This window comes from Mustela nivalis (genome assembly GCF_964662115.1).
Source record: "Mustela nivalis genome assembly, chromosome: 7".
NCBI classification, from domain to species: Eukaryota; Metazoa; Chordata; class Mammalia; order Carnivora; family Mustelidae; genus Mustela; species Mustela nivalis.
In genome coordinates, this window is record NC_139026.1 from 51,777,071 (window position 1) to 51,795,170 (window position 18,100).

General features: G+C 43.4%; 1 protein-coding gene across 1 annotated transcript in view; it reads left to right on the top strand.

The window, feature by feature from the left end:
• A2ML1 (alpha-2-macroglobulin like 1) overlaps positions 1-18,100 on the top strand; it is a 66,602-nt gene that overhangs the window by 40,956 nt on the left and 7,546 nt on the right. The window contains exons 13-30 of the mRNA XM_082738278.1: positions 219-446; positions 2,807-2,867; positions 3,118-3,263; positions 3,770-3,919; positions 4,490-4,648; positions 5,980-6,073; positions 6,488-6,608; positions 7,281-7,509; positions 7,640-7,766; positions 9,121-9,242; positions 9,938-9,989; positions 10,362-10,445; positions 11,850-12,026; positions 12,184-12,265; positions 12,617-12,773; positions 14,743-14,817; positions 14,994-15,156; positions 16,778-16,992. Coding sequence (XP_082594404.1) covers positions 219-446; positions 2,807-2,867; positions 3,118-3,263; positions 3,770-3,919; positions 4,490-4,648; positions 5,980-6,073; positions 6,488-6,608; positions 7,281-7,509; positions 7,640-7,766; positions 9,121-9,242; positions 9,938-9,989; positions 10,362-10,445; positions 11,850-12,026; positions 12,184-12,265; positions 12,617-12,773; positions 14,743-14,817; positions 14,994-15,156; positions 16,778-16,992 — 2,442 coding nt within the window. The remainder of the gene's footprint in view (positions 1-218; positions 447-2,806; positions 2,868-3,117; positions 3,264-3,769; positions 3,920-4,489; positions 4,649-5,979; positions 6,074-6,487; positions 6,609-7,280; positions 7,510-7,639; positions 7,767-9,120; positions 9,243-9,937; positions 9,990-10,361; positions 10,446-11,849; positions 12,027-12,183; positions 12,266-12,616; positions 12,774-14,742; positions 14,818-14,993; positions 15,157-16,777; positions 16,993-18,100) is intronic.

The following is an 18,100-nucleotide window of genomic DNA, read 5'->3' on the forward strand; positions in this document are numbered from 1 at the left end:
TTGACAGCTGTAATTCAGCCCTTATTTCACTCCTCTGCCTACTGAAGTACTGCTGTTGTGGATTTCTCAAAGATCCTTGGCTGGACCTCTAGTAAAATATCTACATGCCGCTCTTAGGCAGTGAAGATTTGAGAGATCTGTGAAAACCATAACTAGTCCATGGGCTTGCTTGGGTCAGAGAATGTGTGAAGAGCCTTTTGTTTTCTCTCATTTCTTAGGGAAGATTCCAAATGGAAAATTCGGTGTATAATCCGGGACAGAAGCCTCATTACTACAGAAATGGCTATCTGCATGTGCAGCCCTTCTACAACCCAACTCGGAGCTTTGTTGGCATCCACCGGCTACATGGAGTCTTGGCGTGTGGCCAGCCCCAGGAAGTGCTGGTGGATTACTACATCGATCCTGCAGACGCAAACCCTGATCAGGAAGTCATCTTCTCCTACTATGTGAGACAGGGCAATGAGGGCTGGTGAAAGTGCTCCGGGAGAGGAAAGGAAGTGACGAGAGTGAGCCAGAGAGAGGGGGTAGTAGACTGTCTAGAGACCTAATGCGAGTCCCAGAGGTAATTTCAAAATGTTTAGAAGCCATATTTAAAAAAATTAAAAGAGTAGGTAAAAACAATTTTATTTCATTTTATTTATTTAAAAAGATGTTACTTATTTATGAGAGAAAGAGGGAGAGAGAAAGCTCATACACCAGTTGGGGGAGGGGCAAAGAGAAAGGGAGAAGAAAAATCCCAAGCAGATTCCCTTCTGAGTGTGGACTCTGACCTGGGACTCCATCCCAGGACCCCAAGATCTTGACCCGAGTTGAAATCAAGAATCCCCCACTTTGGGACCCCTGGGTGGCTCAGTCAGTTAAGCATTTGCCTTCAGCTCAGGTCATGATCCCAGGGCCCTGGGATCAAGTCTTGCATCGGGCTTGCTGCTCAGTGGAAAGCCTGCTTCTCCCTCTGCCTCTCCCTCCTGCTTGTGCTCGCTCTCTCGCTCTGTCAAATAAATAAATAAAATCTTAAAAAAAAAAAAAGAATCCCCTATTTAATTGACTGAGCCAGCAACGTACCCCTAGGTAAAACTAATTTTAAAAATATATTTTTGGGGCCCCCCAAATATATTTTTTTGGGTGGCACAGTGGGTTAAGCCTCTGCCTTCAGCTCAGGTCATGATGTCAGGGTCCTGGAATCAGGCCCTTTGCTCGTCAGGGAGCCTGCTCCCCCCCTCTCTCTGCCTGCCTCTCTGCCTACTTGTGATCTCTTTCTGTCAAATAAATAAATAAAACTTAAAAAAAATATATATATATATATTTTTGGGGGGGCACCTGGCTGGCTCCATTGAGGGGAACATGCAGCTCTTCATCTCTAGGTCGTGAGTTTGAGCCCCACATTGGGTGTTGAGATCACTTAATAAGTAAATAAACTAAAAAAAAAAAAAAATCTATTTAACCCAGTGTATCCAGCATATGATGATGTCAACATGAAATCCATATCAAAATTATTAATAGATATTTCACATTTTTTATTTCAGCTGGTTATGTATTTTATAGAGCCACCTTTCAAAGGCTCCAGCAGTCCCTTGTGGCTAGCGGCTAATTGTATTTCAGTGTAAGCATAAAGGATTGGGGGAGGAAATGAGGAAAAAAAGCGATTTTCAACAGGAAAATTGTATTGGAGGATAAAATGAGGAATTAAGGATAAAACCTTGCTGGTGGGGACTGGACGGGAGCTGGTGGGTGAGTGGGGAAGAGGATAAGGAGGGGATGGGACGCAGAATAAACTTCATACTGTGTTTCATTGGTTAAAATTTCAAAATAGATGATAAAGGTTAAAATTAAACACGGATAGCAGCTTCGTTGTGCAAAACTGTAACTTGTAGCTTGAAAGAAATGTATAACTATAAGCAGCTTTAATGGTCACCTTGGTGACAGTGAGAAATTAGATTTGTGTAAATCCTGGGTTTGATGCCTTAGAGTCTCCATTTTCTTACCATCCTCTGGTAAGAGGAGGGTTGGAGTTTCTGAGGGATTTTCTCTGCATTGATTCATTTCTGTGTCTTTGTCAAGCCGAAACAATCATCCTGGTGCAACAGAGTGAATAGTCAAGAGTGATGGCACTTGCCTGCCTTTAGGACAGGGGTGTGGTGAGCCCCAGAGAAGTAGCCAGCTGATCAGTGTAGAAGGGCTGAGTGTCAGCCAGGAGGCCCAGGACCTGGCCACAGGGCCCTTGACAGCAGTCTGAGATGACAGCCCTGCTTAGAAAATTTCACTGAATTTGGTTTCAAGGGAATGAATAGGAAGGGAGACTCAGACAAAGGGGATTTCTCCTCCAAAGAGTCAAATGTCAGAAGGGCTCAAGTCAGTTTAAAGCACACTCATTTCCATTGAATTTTGGATTAAGTATAATTAAAAAAAAGGTCATGAAGATGAAGATGAATTTTAGGTAACTTTGTGCTATAAGGATCATAAGAGAATAAAACCTGGAGATTTTCAAGAATTGGTGGACAGCTATCCATTGTGAAGGATGGTTTCTCTTCTGTTTGGCAGTGAGGTAACTCATGATCTTTGTCTCCTTCCATGCACCCCTGTGGTTCTCATGCAGAACCTCCTGGAGGAGGAATCAGCAGGGCTCTTGGCACTATCCACCATTTGACCAACTGATGGACGCTGCATGAAGTATTGACCCAGGCTCTGGAGATATGAAAGGAGCCTCTCTTTATGGAGAGGTGCAGGGATGCTCTAGGCTAGGGTCAAGGCTAAACTCTCATAACTTCCCTGCTGTTGATTTTTTTTTTTTTTTTTTGGTCTTTTTTAGTTAATAGGGAAAGGGCATTTGGAGATGGAGGGGCAGAAACACCTGGACTTTGAGGAGGAAGGTGAGTGTTCATGCTTCTGCTGAAAACCAAAGGATACTTTAAGCTTCCAGGAAATGCTGTTATACTAGAAGCAAAAGAAGAAGCAATGAGAGTAGAACACTAACGGTGAGCATAGGAGAACAGGAAAATGGGATGTAACTTGCACCATGAGGCCAGCAGCAGGCCCAAGGAGAAGAGCAGACATGTGGTCGGAGGTCGTCAGTAGATGAGTATGTGTTCTCATCCCTGTGTATCCCCTCTTCTTTTTCAGGAACAAAAGGCTCTTTTTCCCTCTCACTGACCTTCACTTCCAGACTAGCCCCTGATCCTTCCCTGGTGATCTATGCCATTTTTCCCAGTGGAGGCATTATAGCTGACCAAATTCAGTTCTCAGTAGAGATGTGTTTTGACAATCAGGTAAAATGGCAGTTGAGAAAGGTGAAGAAAAGGTCTGGGCATAGAGAGAGATAGTGTATGTGCTGGGGTTGGAAATCAGGCAGGGGTAGGGAAATAAGATTATATTGAAGTAGATGTCATTGTTGTATTTATGTCTCAGTATATTTTGTTGAAATCTATCTCCCACTTCTTTTTAAGAAGGAGTGCTAGGAAATTATATATTTTGTATAGCAATTCTTTCTTTCTAGTTTTTGTTTCTTAAACTTTTTTTTTTCAACTTTTTTGGGGGGGATCTCTTAAACTTCCTATGTTTTTCTGTGCTATGCTGCTCACTTTTTCCAATTGTACCACAAGTCACAAGTTCTGAAAGGACTAGACTTTACAAAAGAAAAAAAAAATCAGTATAAAAGTGAAGGATTGGGCTGAAATGCTAAAGTTAGGAGATATTGGCTGATGATCCAAATTACACTGTTTCCCCTTCTCTCCAGGCTGACCTGATCCCCAAGTTGCACTTTTTCCTTCCACAGGTTTCCCTTGGCTTCTCACCTTCCCAGCAGCTTCCAGGAGCAGATTTAGAACTACAGCTACAGGCAGCTCCTGGGTCCCTGTGTGCAGTCCGGGCTGTGGATGAGAGTGTCTTACTGCTTAGGCCAGAGACAGAGCTGAGCAACAATTCTGTGAGTAGTCTGCCAATGGGGTAGAAAGAGGGACTTGACAGAGAAGATGGTTTGACTGAATTAAAAGATGGGCTTCAGGGGGGGGTGGGAAGAAAAGTCTGAGGGAAATACTGTGTCACCATAAGGTGGTAGAAAAGCTGGTGTGGAAATGACAGTCAAACGGTGGTATGAGAAAGGTATGGTTCATGTGCACTAGAGGTAGGAAATTTGTAATAGGAGGTAAGGGTGACAAATTATTGAAAAAGGTGAGGAAGAGATCAGAATTTAGAAAGCAGGAAAGGGATAGAGTGCCTGGGTGACTCAGTTGTTTGAGTGTCTGACTCTTGATCTCAGCTCAGGTCTTACTTAGTCTCAGGGTCATGAGTTCAAGCCCCACACTGGAGCCCAGCTTGGCACCTACTAAACAAAAAAAGTAGGAAGGGATTATGATGGAATGAATATAGGAACAATTCTGAAGTAATGAAGAGAAATAATACAAGAGCAGTGAACTGTGGCACCAGAATCTGAGTGAAGTTTCTCAACCGATTTCACCGTGTCAGTAGCTTATTTCCTTTTCCCCTCCTATTTCAGGTCTATAGGATGTTCTCATTCTCGTATGGTCACTACCCCTATCAGGTGGCTGAATATGATGAGTGTCCAATGTCTGGCGCCTGGGATGCTCCTCAGCCCCTCTCAGTTATGTGGAGGCCTTGGGTCTCTGAAGGCATGGACCTTTTCCATTTTTTTCAGGTAAATGTTCTTACCCATTTTGTTATAGAAACAGTGGTGGTTGGGGAGGGGGTGAAGGAAAGTCCATACCTAAAAAAACAGATTCATGTGGGTACCGAAAGGATAAAATCTTGGAAGAAACTCCTGATATGTGAGGTAACCTCCCATGGTCCTTGTGCTTGAAGAAGGGGCCCAGTCACCTGATTGCATTGGAAGAGAGCCACTGAGAAGCTGTGTGCAGCCTCTTTCTGCCCCCAAATGAACTAATTTCCATGGGATCAGTCAAGAAGGAAAAATGAGGAAAGATAGACCAGAGGTTTCTTACCACTATTATAAAAAGTACTTCATGAGTAGAAATTGAGTACTTTATGAGTAGAAGTTGGGGATGCTGTGGCCCAAGACTGACCAGGAAGTCTCTGAAGTCAGGAACCATGTCTTGCTCATCTTTGTATTCTCTCTATGACTGGTCCTTCATAATACTCAATGTATTTTTGTTGGATTGACTGAGCCAATATGGTTCCTACCCTTGGGAAGTTCAGTCTAAAGCAAATAATAATGACCCAGTGACTAATATTTGGAAGAAACATTAAACATATTTGGCAATGACAAAAGTGGAATACTATTCAGCCGTAAAAAAGAACGAAATCTTGCCATTTGCAACAACATGGATGGATCTTAAGGGCGTTACGCTCAGTGAAATAAGTCAGTCAGAGAAAGACAAATACTATACGACTTCACTTACACATGGAATCTAAAAAACAACGACAACAGCAAAACCAAGCTCATGGATACACAGAACAATGTGGTGGTTGCCCAAGGCAGGGGTTGGGGGTGGGCAAAATGAGTGAAGGTTACCAAAAGGTTCAGACATCCAGTTATAAGACAAATAAGTCCTGGGGATGAAATGTACAGCATGGTGACAGTGTGCTTGACCTCATATTGCATATTTGTAAGTTGCTAAAGAGTAGATCTTACAAGTTCTCATCCCAAGAAAAAAATTTTTTGTAACTATGTATGGTAATGGTTATTGACTAGACTTACTGTGGTGATCATTTTGCAAAGTATACATTTAAAGTATATATTTGAAAAGTATATTTAAAGTATATATTTAAAAATAAATGTGTATATATTTTTTAAAATTGTCATTGATATTCACATTAGCTGACAAAAGCAAACAGAACCTTGGTAGCTGAGTATTGGGGTATTGGGTAGTAACCACTAGTCTCAAAATTAATAGGAAAAGAATGTCTTGGTTCAGTCCTTTGAGGGTGGAATTCCTAGGCTGTCGCCCTGGTAATAAGGGAGGGGACCACCGTGACACTTCACTCTCTGGTTTCCTTGGTGCCTTTCAGGGTATGGGCCTGAAAATACTGTCCAATGCCAAAATTAAGAAGCCAGTAGACTGCAGTCATCAGTCTCTAAAATATAGCACTGCAGTGTCTGAAGGTAAGCTACCTGTGTGGCTTGTGGATTCTCTTGAAATGTTTAAATCATGGAACTCTGAACACTTAACTCTTTGCTTCCTGTTCCTGCACTGAGCCTCGTGCCTCAGAGTGGCTGTGGGTTGTGGGTCATAGATGAGGCAGCCGGCTCTCTCTCCCTGGGGAGAATTTTTGAAACCTGAAGCCCTTACCTGTTCATCCCCTGGTCCAACCTCCTCATCTGTCACTTCCCCCCCGATGGCCTTATGAATAGTCAGTTCCTCAGTGGTCCTTTCTCCTTGTCTGTGACTGGATGTTTTCTGTTTCCCACTAAATTTTTCAGTAGTAGTCCCTCTGCTTCAATTTGTCTTACAACGGAAGTCTTCTGTCCACCACCAGCACCCCCTCCCACCAATTCCCTTATTCTTGCTCTCCTTAGTGAATTATGGTATTGGTGAAGCGAGTTTTGGGTCATCATCACCTTCATCACTTCAGTCACAGGACTCTCAGGTCCGCCAGTACTTCCCGGAGACTTGGCTCTGGGATCTGTTTCCTATCGGGTAAGTGATGCCTCAAAGGTAGGTACAGTAAGACTGTACAGTGGGGATTCAGCAGTAAACTCAGACTCAGATAATTCTTAATGAATCTCAGTCTCAAGTCAAGAGAGTTTAATGGGGACATGGGAACTTTCCTTTTTCCTGAATTCTTAGGCAAACACAGGCAATCCCTCAAAACGAACTCACATGTCTCCACATTTACACAGTGCAGACAAGGCATTCGGAGTCCACATCCAACAGATGGAAAGGCACATGTTGACATCAGTTCCTGCCCACTGCTTACCTGCTCATTTTGACAAGCCCGAAGAATGGCACATGAAAAGATGCTTAAAATCACTAACCATCAGAGAAAGGGCAGTCAAAACTCCAGTGAGATATCCCCTCACAGGTTCAGAGGGCACTGACCGCTTAAACTGTATTTGCACACATGACCCCCTACTCTCACTCACCCATTCACATCCCCAGACACCACCTCTTTCTCCCATATTCATACATCATCACTCACCTGAACATTCACACTCTGAGATTAGCACGTTCCTCAGTTCAGTTGCCTTTTTACCCCACCCCTCACAACAACAACAACAACAATAACAATGACTTCTGTAGGTAAATTTATAGCTTAATTCACAATACTCTCCTGATGTGTGCCTCACCTGGGCTCTCGTGTTCTCACAGTGACTCTGGGAAGGAGGCTATCCATGTCACGGTTCCCGATACCATCACTGAGTGGAAGGCCATGACTTTCTGTACCTCCCAGTCCAGAGGCTTTGGTCTTTCACCTACTGTTGGACTGACTGCTTTCAAGCCGTTCTTTGTTGAGCTGACTCTCCCTTACTCAGTAGTTCGTGGGGAATCCTTTCGCCTTACTGCCACCATCTTCAATTATCTGAAGGACTGCATCAGGGTAAGAGTTAGAGGTACAGGAAGCAGATGTCCCTGGGAGAGAGGTGGGGTGTGCCTCCACTCCCATATTTTTCGAAGCCTCTGTGTATTGTTTCCTGTATTCAGACCCTTTATTTCTTAAACATCTGCAGGTTCAGACTAACCTGGGTACATCAGATAAGTACCAGGTGGAATCGTGGACAGATTCTCAGGGCTCCAGCTGTCTCTGTGCTGATGAAGCAAAAAGCTATCACTGGAATATCACTGCTATCAAGTTAGGTAAGAGAAGGAAGCAGTAGAGGAGCAAGGAAAACACAGAGCAAAAGCTCAATGATTGAGAACTCTCTCCTTTCCTCTCCTGCATTTGCTTTATTCTCTTGTTCTTTCTCATTTTATTTGCCTCTATTTTTTTTCCCTCTTAAGTCTATGCCACAAAAAAATAAGAAAATGCTCTTTGATGGATGACCAAAAAATTATCCAAATGGGACAATTTTGAATGTGAAAAGGGGAGCTTTTAATATTTATGCCAGGACAAGGGATATATAGTAATGTTACTTATCAAATAGTTACTATGGGCCAGCTGCTATTCTAACTGCTTGACATGTGGTGACTCATTTAATCATCACAATATCACTTAGATGTCATTTGCTCTTAGGATAAAACCCTGGCAACTGAAAGTATGGTCTTCAGATGAATAGTTATCTACTGCTGCTTAACAAATCACCCTAAAACTTTAGAGGCTTGGGGCACCTGGGTAGCTTGGTCAGTTAAGTGTCTGCTTTGGGCTTAGGTCAGATCTTGGGCTTCTGGGATGGGGCCCCACTCATGCTCTCTCTCTAAGAAATAAATAAAATCCTAAAAAAATAAAACAAAACAAAACACAAAAAAACTCCCAACAACTTAGAGGCTTAAAAGAACAAACATTTCTGATCACACAGTTTCCTTGGGCCAGTAATGCAGGTGCAGAGCATAGCAGGGTGCCTCTGGTTCAAGGTCTGTCATGAAATACAAGTCACGCTGTCAGCAAGGCTGTGTCTTTACCTGGAGACTCGACTGGGAGAAGATCCACTTCCACGCTCCTCCCAAAGCCTCTGTCCCTCACAGGCTGTAGTTCTGGGCCTCAGCTGTGGGCTAGGGGCCTCCCTCAGTATCTTACCACATGAGTCTTTCCACTGGGCTGCCTCAGGACAGGACAGCTGGCTTCCTGCAGAGCAAGGGGCCCAAGATAAAGAGTGTGCCTGACACAGGAGCTATACCCTTTTTTGTAACCTAGTCCCAGAGTGGCATCTCATTGCTTCTGCCCTAGCCACCTCATTAGAAGTGAGTTGCTTAGTCCAGCCCCCACTCTGAGAGGAGCTTATACAACAATGTAGCTATTGGGAAGCAGGGATCACTGGGGGTCCTTACAGGCTGCCTGCCACACTGGACCAGCATTATTGGCGTCACCTAAAAACTTGTTCGAAATGTGAATATAGGCTCCACCCCAGATGAACTGAATCAGTTTGTATTCTAACAAGATCTGTAGGTCTTCGCATGTTGTTAAGTTTAAGAAGCCCTGGTCTAAATGGGAAGAGGCCTCATCGGTACGTCTGGCAATAGGGCTAATGCCTTCCTTTCCCCTTCTTTCTTCCAGGTCACGTGAACTTTACCATCACTACTAAGATTCTGGACAGCAATGAACTCTGTGGGGGGCAAAAGGGGTTTGTTCCAGCAAAGGGCCAGAGTGACACACTCATCAAACCAGTTCTGGTCAAGGTGAGTTTTCTGTCCCTTCCCTTCCCCATTCTTCTTTCCTCTTTTTTTTTTTTTCCCTCCTTCCCTCCCTCCCTTCTTTTCTTTCTTTCTTCTCTTCCTTCTTTCCTTCTTTCTTCCTTCCTTCCTTCCTTTCTTTCTTTCTTTGAGATTTTTGTAGACCTAGCTTTGGAGGTAGCAGTCAGCCCAGCAATGTTCTGTGTGTCTAGCCATACAGTTAGTCTTTCACAGCTGTCTGACTCCAGCTTCAATCAATCAGCTTACCTTCCTTATTCTGTGGCCCCTTTCTGCCTTTAATTATTTGCTTAACCCATTCCAATGCTCTGTGAAAGTGCCTAATACAGTACTTGGTATACTCAATGAATGTTAGTTTCTCTTATTAAGATCTCTAATATCATTATTAACTGCTTTTTTATCCCACTATGAGCCCCATTGTCAATCCTGCCTCTTAGGAGTTTCCTAAACTTGTCCTTAGCTCTAGCCCTTGCCCAGAAAGAATTTTATTGATAGGCCCATTCCTGCATTGAAGTGTAGTTCTTGGGAGCTTCAAGGAGAAAGTGTATCCTCTCCAGTTCTGAGAAGCCTGGGGGCACAGGGAGGGCCCCTTCTCCCCATTTCCCTTCCTGTTTGCTGTTCCTTCAGTGCCATCTGCCCTGACATTCATCTTCACTGTTTCCCCCACTATGTCTCCATGTCAGCCTGAGGGAGTCCTTGTGGAGAAGACATACAGCTCACTACTTTGCCCAAAAGGTGGGTGAATGCAGAGAAAGGTTGGTACTGAGAATTCCTGGCAGCAACAGAAGCTATTTGTAGGCCAAGGGAGGAATATATAGGACAAGAAGGGATAGGAGAGGTGCTGTCTGGGGTGCTGTCCCTAATAGGGCCAATTAGCTGAGAGACAGGGTAAAGAAGAAAAAATGTGCAATGCATTCTTGGGGTTTTTTTTGGAATTTACTTTCAGCAGAGAACAATATTAACAGGTTAAAAAAAAAATTCCCTCAACCCACAGAAAGCCCTGGGTACAGAAAACCCTGGATCACAGAAAGTTTTTTCTAAAGTTTGGGTTTTGAACTCGCTCTATTTCCACTTTCCCTACTTTCACCTTTTCTCTGCCTTTCACAGGACAAGTGGCTTCAGAATCCATCTCACTGGAGCTCCCTGCAGATGTCGTTCCTGATTCAAGCAAGGCTTATGTTACGGTTCTGGGTAAATAGCCAGGGATTCTTGCTCAAAAGAAACAAAACAAAACAAACAAAAAAATGGGGCTGAAATTTGCCAAAGCATGGAGTGGGTTGGGGCATGTGGACCAATCTGAAGGAAGGCATGTGACAGAAGAACTTATTTTGTATAGTTGGTATATACACCGTATAGGTAACAGCACTCATGGAATTAGATGTATATGAGAGTCAAAAACAGGAAGGAGTCTGGACAGGAGAAAGTTAAAGGTCAACAAAGCTCCATATGTATTTAGGCTAGGTGGTCTATAAATTGAGGGGAGAAGAAACACAGTGTTTATAGCAGCCACTTAGAAAGTGAGGAATTTATGTATCTGAGTATAGTTAGGGAAGATAAAAGCATATTTATACAGAAGGGACACTTCACTCTTCTGGGCAAGGAGGGGAACTGAGTAGAAAAGACTGAGCTTGTAAATCATACAAAACTGGGCCGGGATTGTGCCATTTAATAGCCAGGTGACCTTGAATAAATAAGTGAACAATTCTGATCCTTTTTTTCCCCTTCCTCAAGACACTGATGATAATCTACCTCTCAGGACTGGTGTCAAAATTAAATATAAAGTTTCCATCATAATATCTAGCAGGTAGTAGGAGCCCTGGACATGTTAGGTTATTTCTTTATTCTTAGTCCCTACCGAGATCCCTTCCAGGTTAAAATTTCTCTGTTTGGACTCTATTTGAATCTTATTTGTTGTTTATCAGTCATCTTATTGTAGTATAGCTCACTGTCTCTGTCTTTCAAACTGCCTTGAGGGTAAGGGCCATGTCCTAGTATAGTTCCTGCCAAATAGTTTACCTTCAGTACCTATTTATAGATTTGAACTGAACTTGATGCTGAAAGTACCAATCTTAATGGGCCGCTTATGTCAGGCTTACTGGTTTATAAAATAAATATATGAATGAGTCAGTAGCTATCCCTGGAAAACAGTGTCAGGATTGTGTATGGTTGGGGGGAACGTGGCACTTTGGAGGATAATGTATTTATAGGCAGTGGAGGACTTTAGAGATTGAGTCTGAGGATGGCGGGTTTTGTTAGGTCACTCACCAGCTCCACTGACATACCTTCTTAAAAGTCCTGAACTCCCTTCGGTAGCCTGTGTACCTCTCTGTGTACTCCGGCACCATGTATGAACCCAGTATTATAGTGCTATATTGCAATTGTTTGTAAGGAATTTTACTGCAATGTTCTGTCATTGTTTGCCCCTCTGATTATGATCCTTTGAGGTAAAGATTGTATTTGACTTATTGTCTCCCAGGCACAGTGTAGGCGCTCAACTAAATGGTTGCTGATACATGTTTGTTAAATGAATGACAGTAACTCACAAAGGCTCCTTTTTCTCTCTACCATCACCTTCTCTCTCCTTTTGGATTTCAGGAGACATTATGGGCACAGCCCTACAGAACCTAGACAATCTGGTGCAGATGCCAAGCGGCTGTGGGGAGCAGAACATGGTCTTGTTTGCTCCTATAATCTATGTCTTGCAGTATCTGGAGAAGGCAAAGCTGCTGACAAAGGAAATCAGGTCTCGGGCAGTGGGTTTCTTGAATCTAGGTGAGTTGGTTCGATCTTTTCTTCTTGGACACATTCTCTAAACCTTAATGCTAGTTTAATAAGACACAGGGGAATTTCCCCTGAAGTGCCCCGCACCCTTGAAAGCCATGTTTTTTGAAGTTGTCTCTGTGATTTAACATCATACCTGGCTTCCCAGGGTACCAGAAGGAGCTAATGTACAAACGTAGAGATGGCTCATACAGTGCCTTTGGGGAAGAGGATGGAGATGGAAACACATGGTAATATTGCCCAGTTCTCAATGTACCCCAGTGCATAATTCCTGGAACTATGGAACTATTTCTCTACCACTCCTCTTAACCCTATTCTTTTTCTATCCATCCTCTCTACCTCTTTAATATTGTTTATTTCAGCCTCACATATGGTCAAGCCCCTCACCCTTCTTCCTGACCTTGTACCTTCCCAGTTCATGTCCCCATTGATGCCCATCAGTACCTCCCTCTTCTAGGCTCCTATGGTTTTATGCTTCCTTAATCCCCTTCTGGAACCCTGTCCCAAAATAAGCTATCGAACTATTGTACCCTTGCTAGGAAATCCCCCTTCATGCCACACTTTCCTCTTTACCTATATAGGCTGACAGCGTTTGTCACCAAATGCTTTGGCCAAGCTCAAGAATTCATCTTCATTGATGACAATAATATCCAGGATGCTCTCAACTGGCTGGCAGGAAAGCAGCTCCCCAGAGGTTGCTACGCCAATGTGGGAAGGCTCATTCACACAGCTATGAAGGTGCAAACCACAACACCACCACCCCCTCGCCCCAACCCCTTCCCCGCCCAGCCTTCAGCCCACTACCTGTCTGGGAGGAATTTGCATTTCTTTTCTTTTCTTTTTTTTAAGATTTTATTTATTTATTTATTTGGCAGACAGAGATCACAAGTAGGAAGAGAGGCAGGCAGAGAGGAGGAAGCAGGCTCCCTGCTGATCCTAGGACCCTGGGATCATGACCTGAGCTGAAGGCAGAGGCTTTAACCCACTGAGCCACCCAGGTGCCCCGGAATTTGCATTTCTGACTGAGCAGAATCAAAAGAGCATAAGCCCAGGAAGCAGCGTTCTTCAGGTCTCAGCCCTGGCTCCAGATGACTTTGGTCACCATACTCAACCAGTCTGAGACTCAGCTTCCCTATCTGTAGAATGGGAATATGTACTGGCAAGTGGCTCCCATGGTGTGGTCCTCAGATCAGCCACATCAGCAGCACCTGAGAATTTGTTTGAAATGCAAATTCCAGTCCTACCTTGAACCTACTCTGGGAAGCTCTGGGAGTGTGGGTCAGCAATTTTGTACTTTTAACCAGCCCTTGAGCAGTCTTTTTCAAATGTGTGTATTTGTGTGTATGTGTACTGCTTTTGGAATCAGGAAGACTGATTTATGTGATAATAAAGCAAGAACTATATAATCAGGAACATACACTTAGTAACTACTATGTCTCCATTGAAAAAATTCACAATATAAAAATACAAATAAATACACGTGCAGTGTTAACCAGCCCTTGAAGTGGTTCTGATATTCGTGGAAGTGTGAAAACCACTGGACTAGAATTTCTCTGAAAGTTCTTTCTAGAGGTTTTTTTTACTATTTCCCTAAATCTGCAGCAAGGCCATCTGCTCTGGTGAAGACTGATAGGCGGCCCAGTATTTTTTGTAAAAGGTTTACTATTCTAAGCACTTTGTTTATTTGATATTATTTAATGTTTACAACAAATTAATGAGCTAGCTGCTGGTATACCATTATTAATCCCATTTTACAGAGAGAGAAACTAAGGAGCAGAGATTAAGTGAATTGCCCAAGGTGAATGCTAATGGATGGTAGGACTGTCCTTTGAACCACAGCCGCTGGCCTCCAGAGGCACTGCTCTGGTCTGTTCGCTACATTGCCCTTGCCCCTTTTTAAACACAAGATGAGGTGTGGATGCGTCCAGAGAATTTGTTCAATTCAGAATATGCCCAGTGGAAGAAAGATCTGTGGGTATGTTGCTTGAGAAATCATTGACAGTGCTGTTCCAGGGCCTGGATTAAAAATCTTGGCATTAAAAAAAAAAGTCCCTGTATAGGATTCACTGGTTTTCCTTATGTAGGATTTTATTAGTGCCCCTGAGGCTCTCTCCTCTTATGCACTGTGTGAAGTACACGTGGGAGGAGCCCAAGCCAGGGCTGGCCCCTAAGATCCCAGAGATCTTTCCTCTTCCTTTCTTACCAGACCTGGCCAGTCTTTTAAAAAACCCATCCCCTGCGTAGCAAGGTCAGTGGTGTAGTGCAGGAACTCCATAACTAAACTCCCTGCGTTCAAATCCTAGTCCTGCTGCTTATTAGCTGTGTAATCTCAAGCAAGCCTTTAACCTTTTAAGTGGTTTTTTTTTTCTTTATGTAATAAATGAGGGTAACAATTTAAATTAGCTGTTTTTAAAAACTTGCTAATATCTTTCTGTGAAAGACATTAAACAAGGCAAATGTCACCTAGTCTCTCCTGGAGAAGAGAGTGGGCCTTTTTCTTCTTGAGAGGATGTCCATTTGAGGAGACTCAGATTGAGTAAGAAGCTGAGAATAAGAGATTGTCTCCCTATCCCCTGGGCTGTGTTTGTTTGCTTGTTTGTTTAAGTAATCCACCCATTCGGAGGGGATGCCTTTTTGCAAATTGCATGCAATTCTCACATAGGCCGTGCTGGCGGCTGCCCTGACCCGTCTCCCTGTCACCCTCTAGGGCGGCGTTGATGATGAGATTTCCTTGACTGCGTACATCACAGCGGCATTGCTGGAGATGGGAATGACCACACATGTGAGTGTCTCTAGCTCCTCCTCTTTATATCCTTATTGTGCCTAGTTCTAGAGGAATTCACCTACTTTTAATCCCTGTTCACCCTTGTAAACTCAAAAAGGATATGATGATTCTCTCATTGCTTTCCATTTTCCAAGGAATGCCTTATCAGTTCGGTTCTTCATCTTACTTTCCAGGACCCGATGGTGAGTCAGGGTCTGCAGTGCCTCAGAGGTTCAGTTTCCTCCACTACCAGCCTCTACGCACAGGCCCTCCTAGCTTATACATTCTCTCTGGCTGGGGAGATGGACATCAGAAACATTCTCCTTGAAAAGTTAGACCAGCAGGCTATCATCTCAGGTATGTTGACTGGGTTAGGAGTTTTTTTGAAATTATGAAAATATGTTCCGAGTTACCTGTAGTTTTTCTCAGTCCCCATAGTCCCACATATATTCTATCATATATAAGATTCCTTTTAGGAAGAGTTGTAAGGTCATTAAATCATTGTTGAGAGTTTTGTGAGAAAGCCCATGGAAGTCCTTAAAAGGTATTTTTTTGTTTTGTTTTGTTATTTTAAAGATTTATTTATTTATTTATTTGACAGAGAGATCACAAGGAGGCAGAGCAGCAGGCAGAGAGAGGGGGAAGCAGGCTCCCTGCTGAGCAGGGAGCCCGATGCGGGGCTCTATCCCAGAACCCTGAGATCATGACCTGAGCCGGAGGCAGAGGCTTAAGTCACTGAGCCACCCAGGTGCCCCAAAAGGTATTGTTATACTTTTAGCACGAAGAGGAAAGAGACAGTGGAAGCTAGTCAGAAGACCTGGGCATTGTAAAATCACCCCTTTGTAGGTCTCTAACAGTTCCTTGGTATGAGATCACTGAGGTTGACTGGGTAAGAGTTAAACTTGAGACTTTTTTTTAGAGAGGCATGGGTAGGAGGAGAAGGTGAGAGAGAGAGAGAATGTTAAGCAAGCTCCACACCCATTAAGTTAAGGGTCCAACTCTTTTTTTTTTTTTAATTTTATTTATTTATCTGTCAGAGAGAGAGAGCACAAGCAGGCAGAGTGGCAGGCAGAGGGAAAAGAAGGCCCCCTGCTGAGCAAGGAGCCCTATGTGGGGCTTGATCCCAGGACCCTGGGATGAATGACCTGAGCCAAAGGCAGACGCTTAACTGACTGAGCCACCCAGGCAACCCAGTGGTCCTACTCTTGGTTTCAGCTCAAGTCATGACCTCAGGGTTGTAAGATGGAGCCTGTGTCAGGCTCTGTGCTTAACGGGAACTCTGCTTGGGATTCTCTCTTTCCTCACTCTGCCCCATCCCCAATGAGGGCACACACTCTCTCTCTCTTTCTAAAATAAATAAATAAATCTTTTAAAAAATTGTTAAACTTTTGATTAGATTAAAGAAAGCCTAGGGGCGCCTGGGTGGCTCAGTGGGTTAAAGCCTCTGCCTTCGGCTCAGGTCATGATCCCAGGGTCCTGAGATCGAGCCTCACGTCGGGCTCTCTGCTCAGCGGGGAGCCTGCTTTCTCCTCTCTCTCTGCCTACTTGTGATTTCTGTCTCTCAAATAAATAAATAAAAATCTTTAAGAAAGCCTAAAAAATTAAACTTAAAATTCTATAAGCCAAAAAACTGCCCCCAGACACATAAGATTCTTATATGTTTCTACTTGCCTGTCTCCACTAGCATGAGAATTTATAAATTAGTAAGAGTGGTTTTCATGTAATTGGTGGAAGCATTTATTGATAGTGTTAGTTTCATCTTGGGGAAGGATGTATGGCTGTACATACACACTTAGGTACACACATCCCTATGTAAACATTATGGCTAATATATCAGAAGATACTGAGAAATATGTTTTTCTAACTCATGTTTCATTTTTGGTTGGTACTTGCTCTGCTCTAAGATACAACATTTACAAATTGAATATGAGAAATCATTTCCTTCTAAGACCTTCCTAATTGTGCTGCTTTCCCATAGGAGAGTCCATTCACTGGAGCCCAAAGCCTGCTCTGTCCCTGGATGCCAGACCTTGGTCTCAGCCTGAGGCTGTAGATGTAGAACTGACAGCATATGTCCTACTGGCCCAGCTTAGCAAAGCCAGCTTGACTCAAAAGGAGATCGCCAAGGCCACTGCCATAGTGGCTTGGTTGGCCAAGCAACGTAATGCATATGGAGGCTTCTCTTCTACTCAGGTAAATAGCCTGCTCTCCAACTGCCACTTTTCAGGTACTATTAGGTCCTGTGTAGAGATAAGAAAAAACAACAATAAGAACAACAACAAAAAACCAAAGCTGTTGCCCTTGACTTCTAGGTCAAGGGACTTATAATTCTATAGGGAGGGAGAAAAGCATGTGAGAAAGATACAGGATTCATAACATTGGGTCATGTGAACACATACATAGTACTATATGCATTTAATGCTCTTTCTCTTTTTAGAGTATGAAACGTCATGAGATCAATGTTTTACCACATGTGAATAAGACATATATAATTATAGCTAAATTATAAATTAACAGGTTAAAAGCCAATTATGGGATTAGAAGCATAAAAGCAAGGTTTTATGGGTTCCTTCCTTCTACTTCCTTCTACTATTGAATGTATTGGGAAGCCAATAAGATATATAATCTTTACTCTTAAAGAAGTTTACGAACTAGGGGGTGCCTGGGTGGTTCAGCAATTGAATGTCTGCCTTTGGCTCCGGTGATGCTTCTAGGGCCCAGGGATCAAGCCCCCCATTGGGCTCCCTGCTCAACGGGCAGCCTACTTTGCCCTCTCCGGCTCCCCCTGCTTGTGCTTTCTCTCTCTCTCTCTCTCTCTCTCTCTCTCTCTCTGTGTCCAATAAAGAAATAAAATCTTTAAAAAAATTAAAAGTTTAAAAACTAGAAGTAAAGTTAGGAAAAGTTCTATAATTACAGAGCAGGATTTGGTTATATAACATAAGATACAAAAGGTACAAAACAACACATTTCAAAAGGGAAAGAGAGCTTCCATAAACTTGAAGGATAAGAGAGGTCTTCAGGGGCATGGCATTTGAGATAGATCTAGAAGGCTATGTAGCGATGCCTGGCTGGCTCAGTCAGTAGATCATGTGAATCTTGTCCTTGGGGTTGTGAGTTCAAGCCCCACATTGGGTGAAGAACCTACTTAAAAAATAGATTAAAGGGGCGCCTGGGTGGCTCAGTGGGTTAAAGCCTCTGCCTTCGGCTTGGGTTATGATCCCAGGGTCCTGGGATCAAGCCCCACATCGTGCTCTCTGCTCAGCGGGAAGCCTGCTTCCTCCTCTCTGCCTGCCTTTCTGCT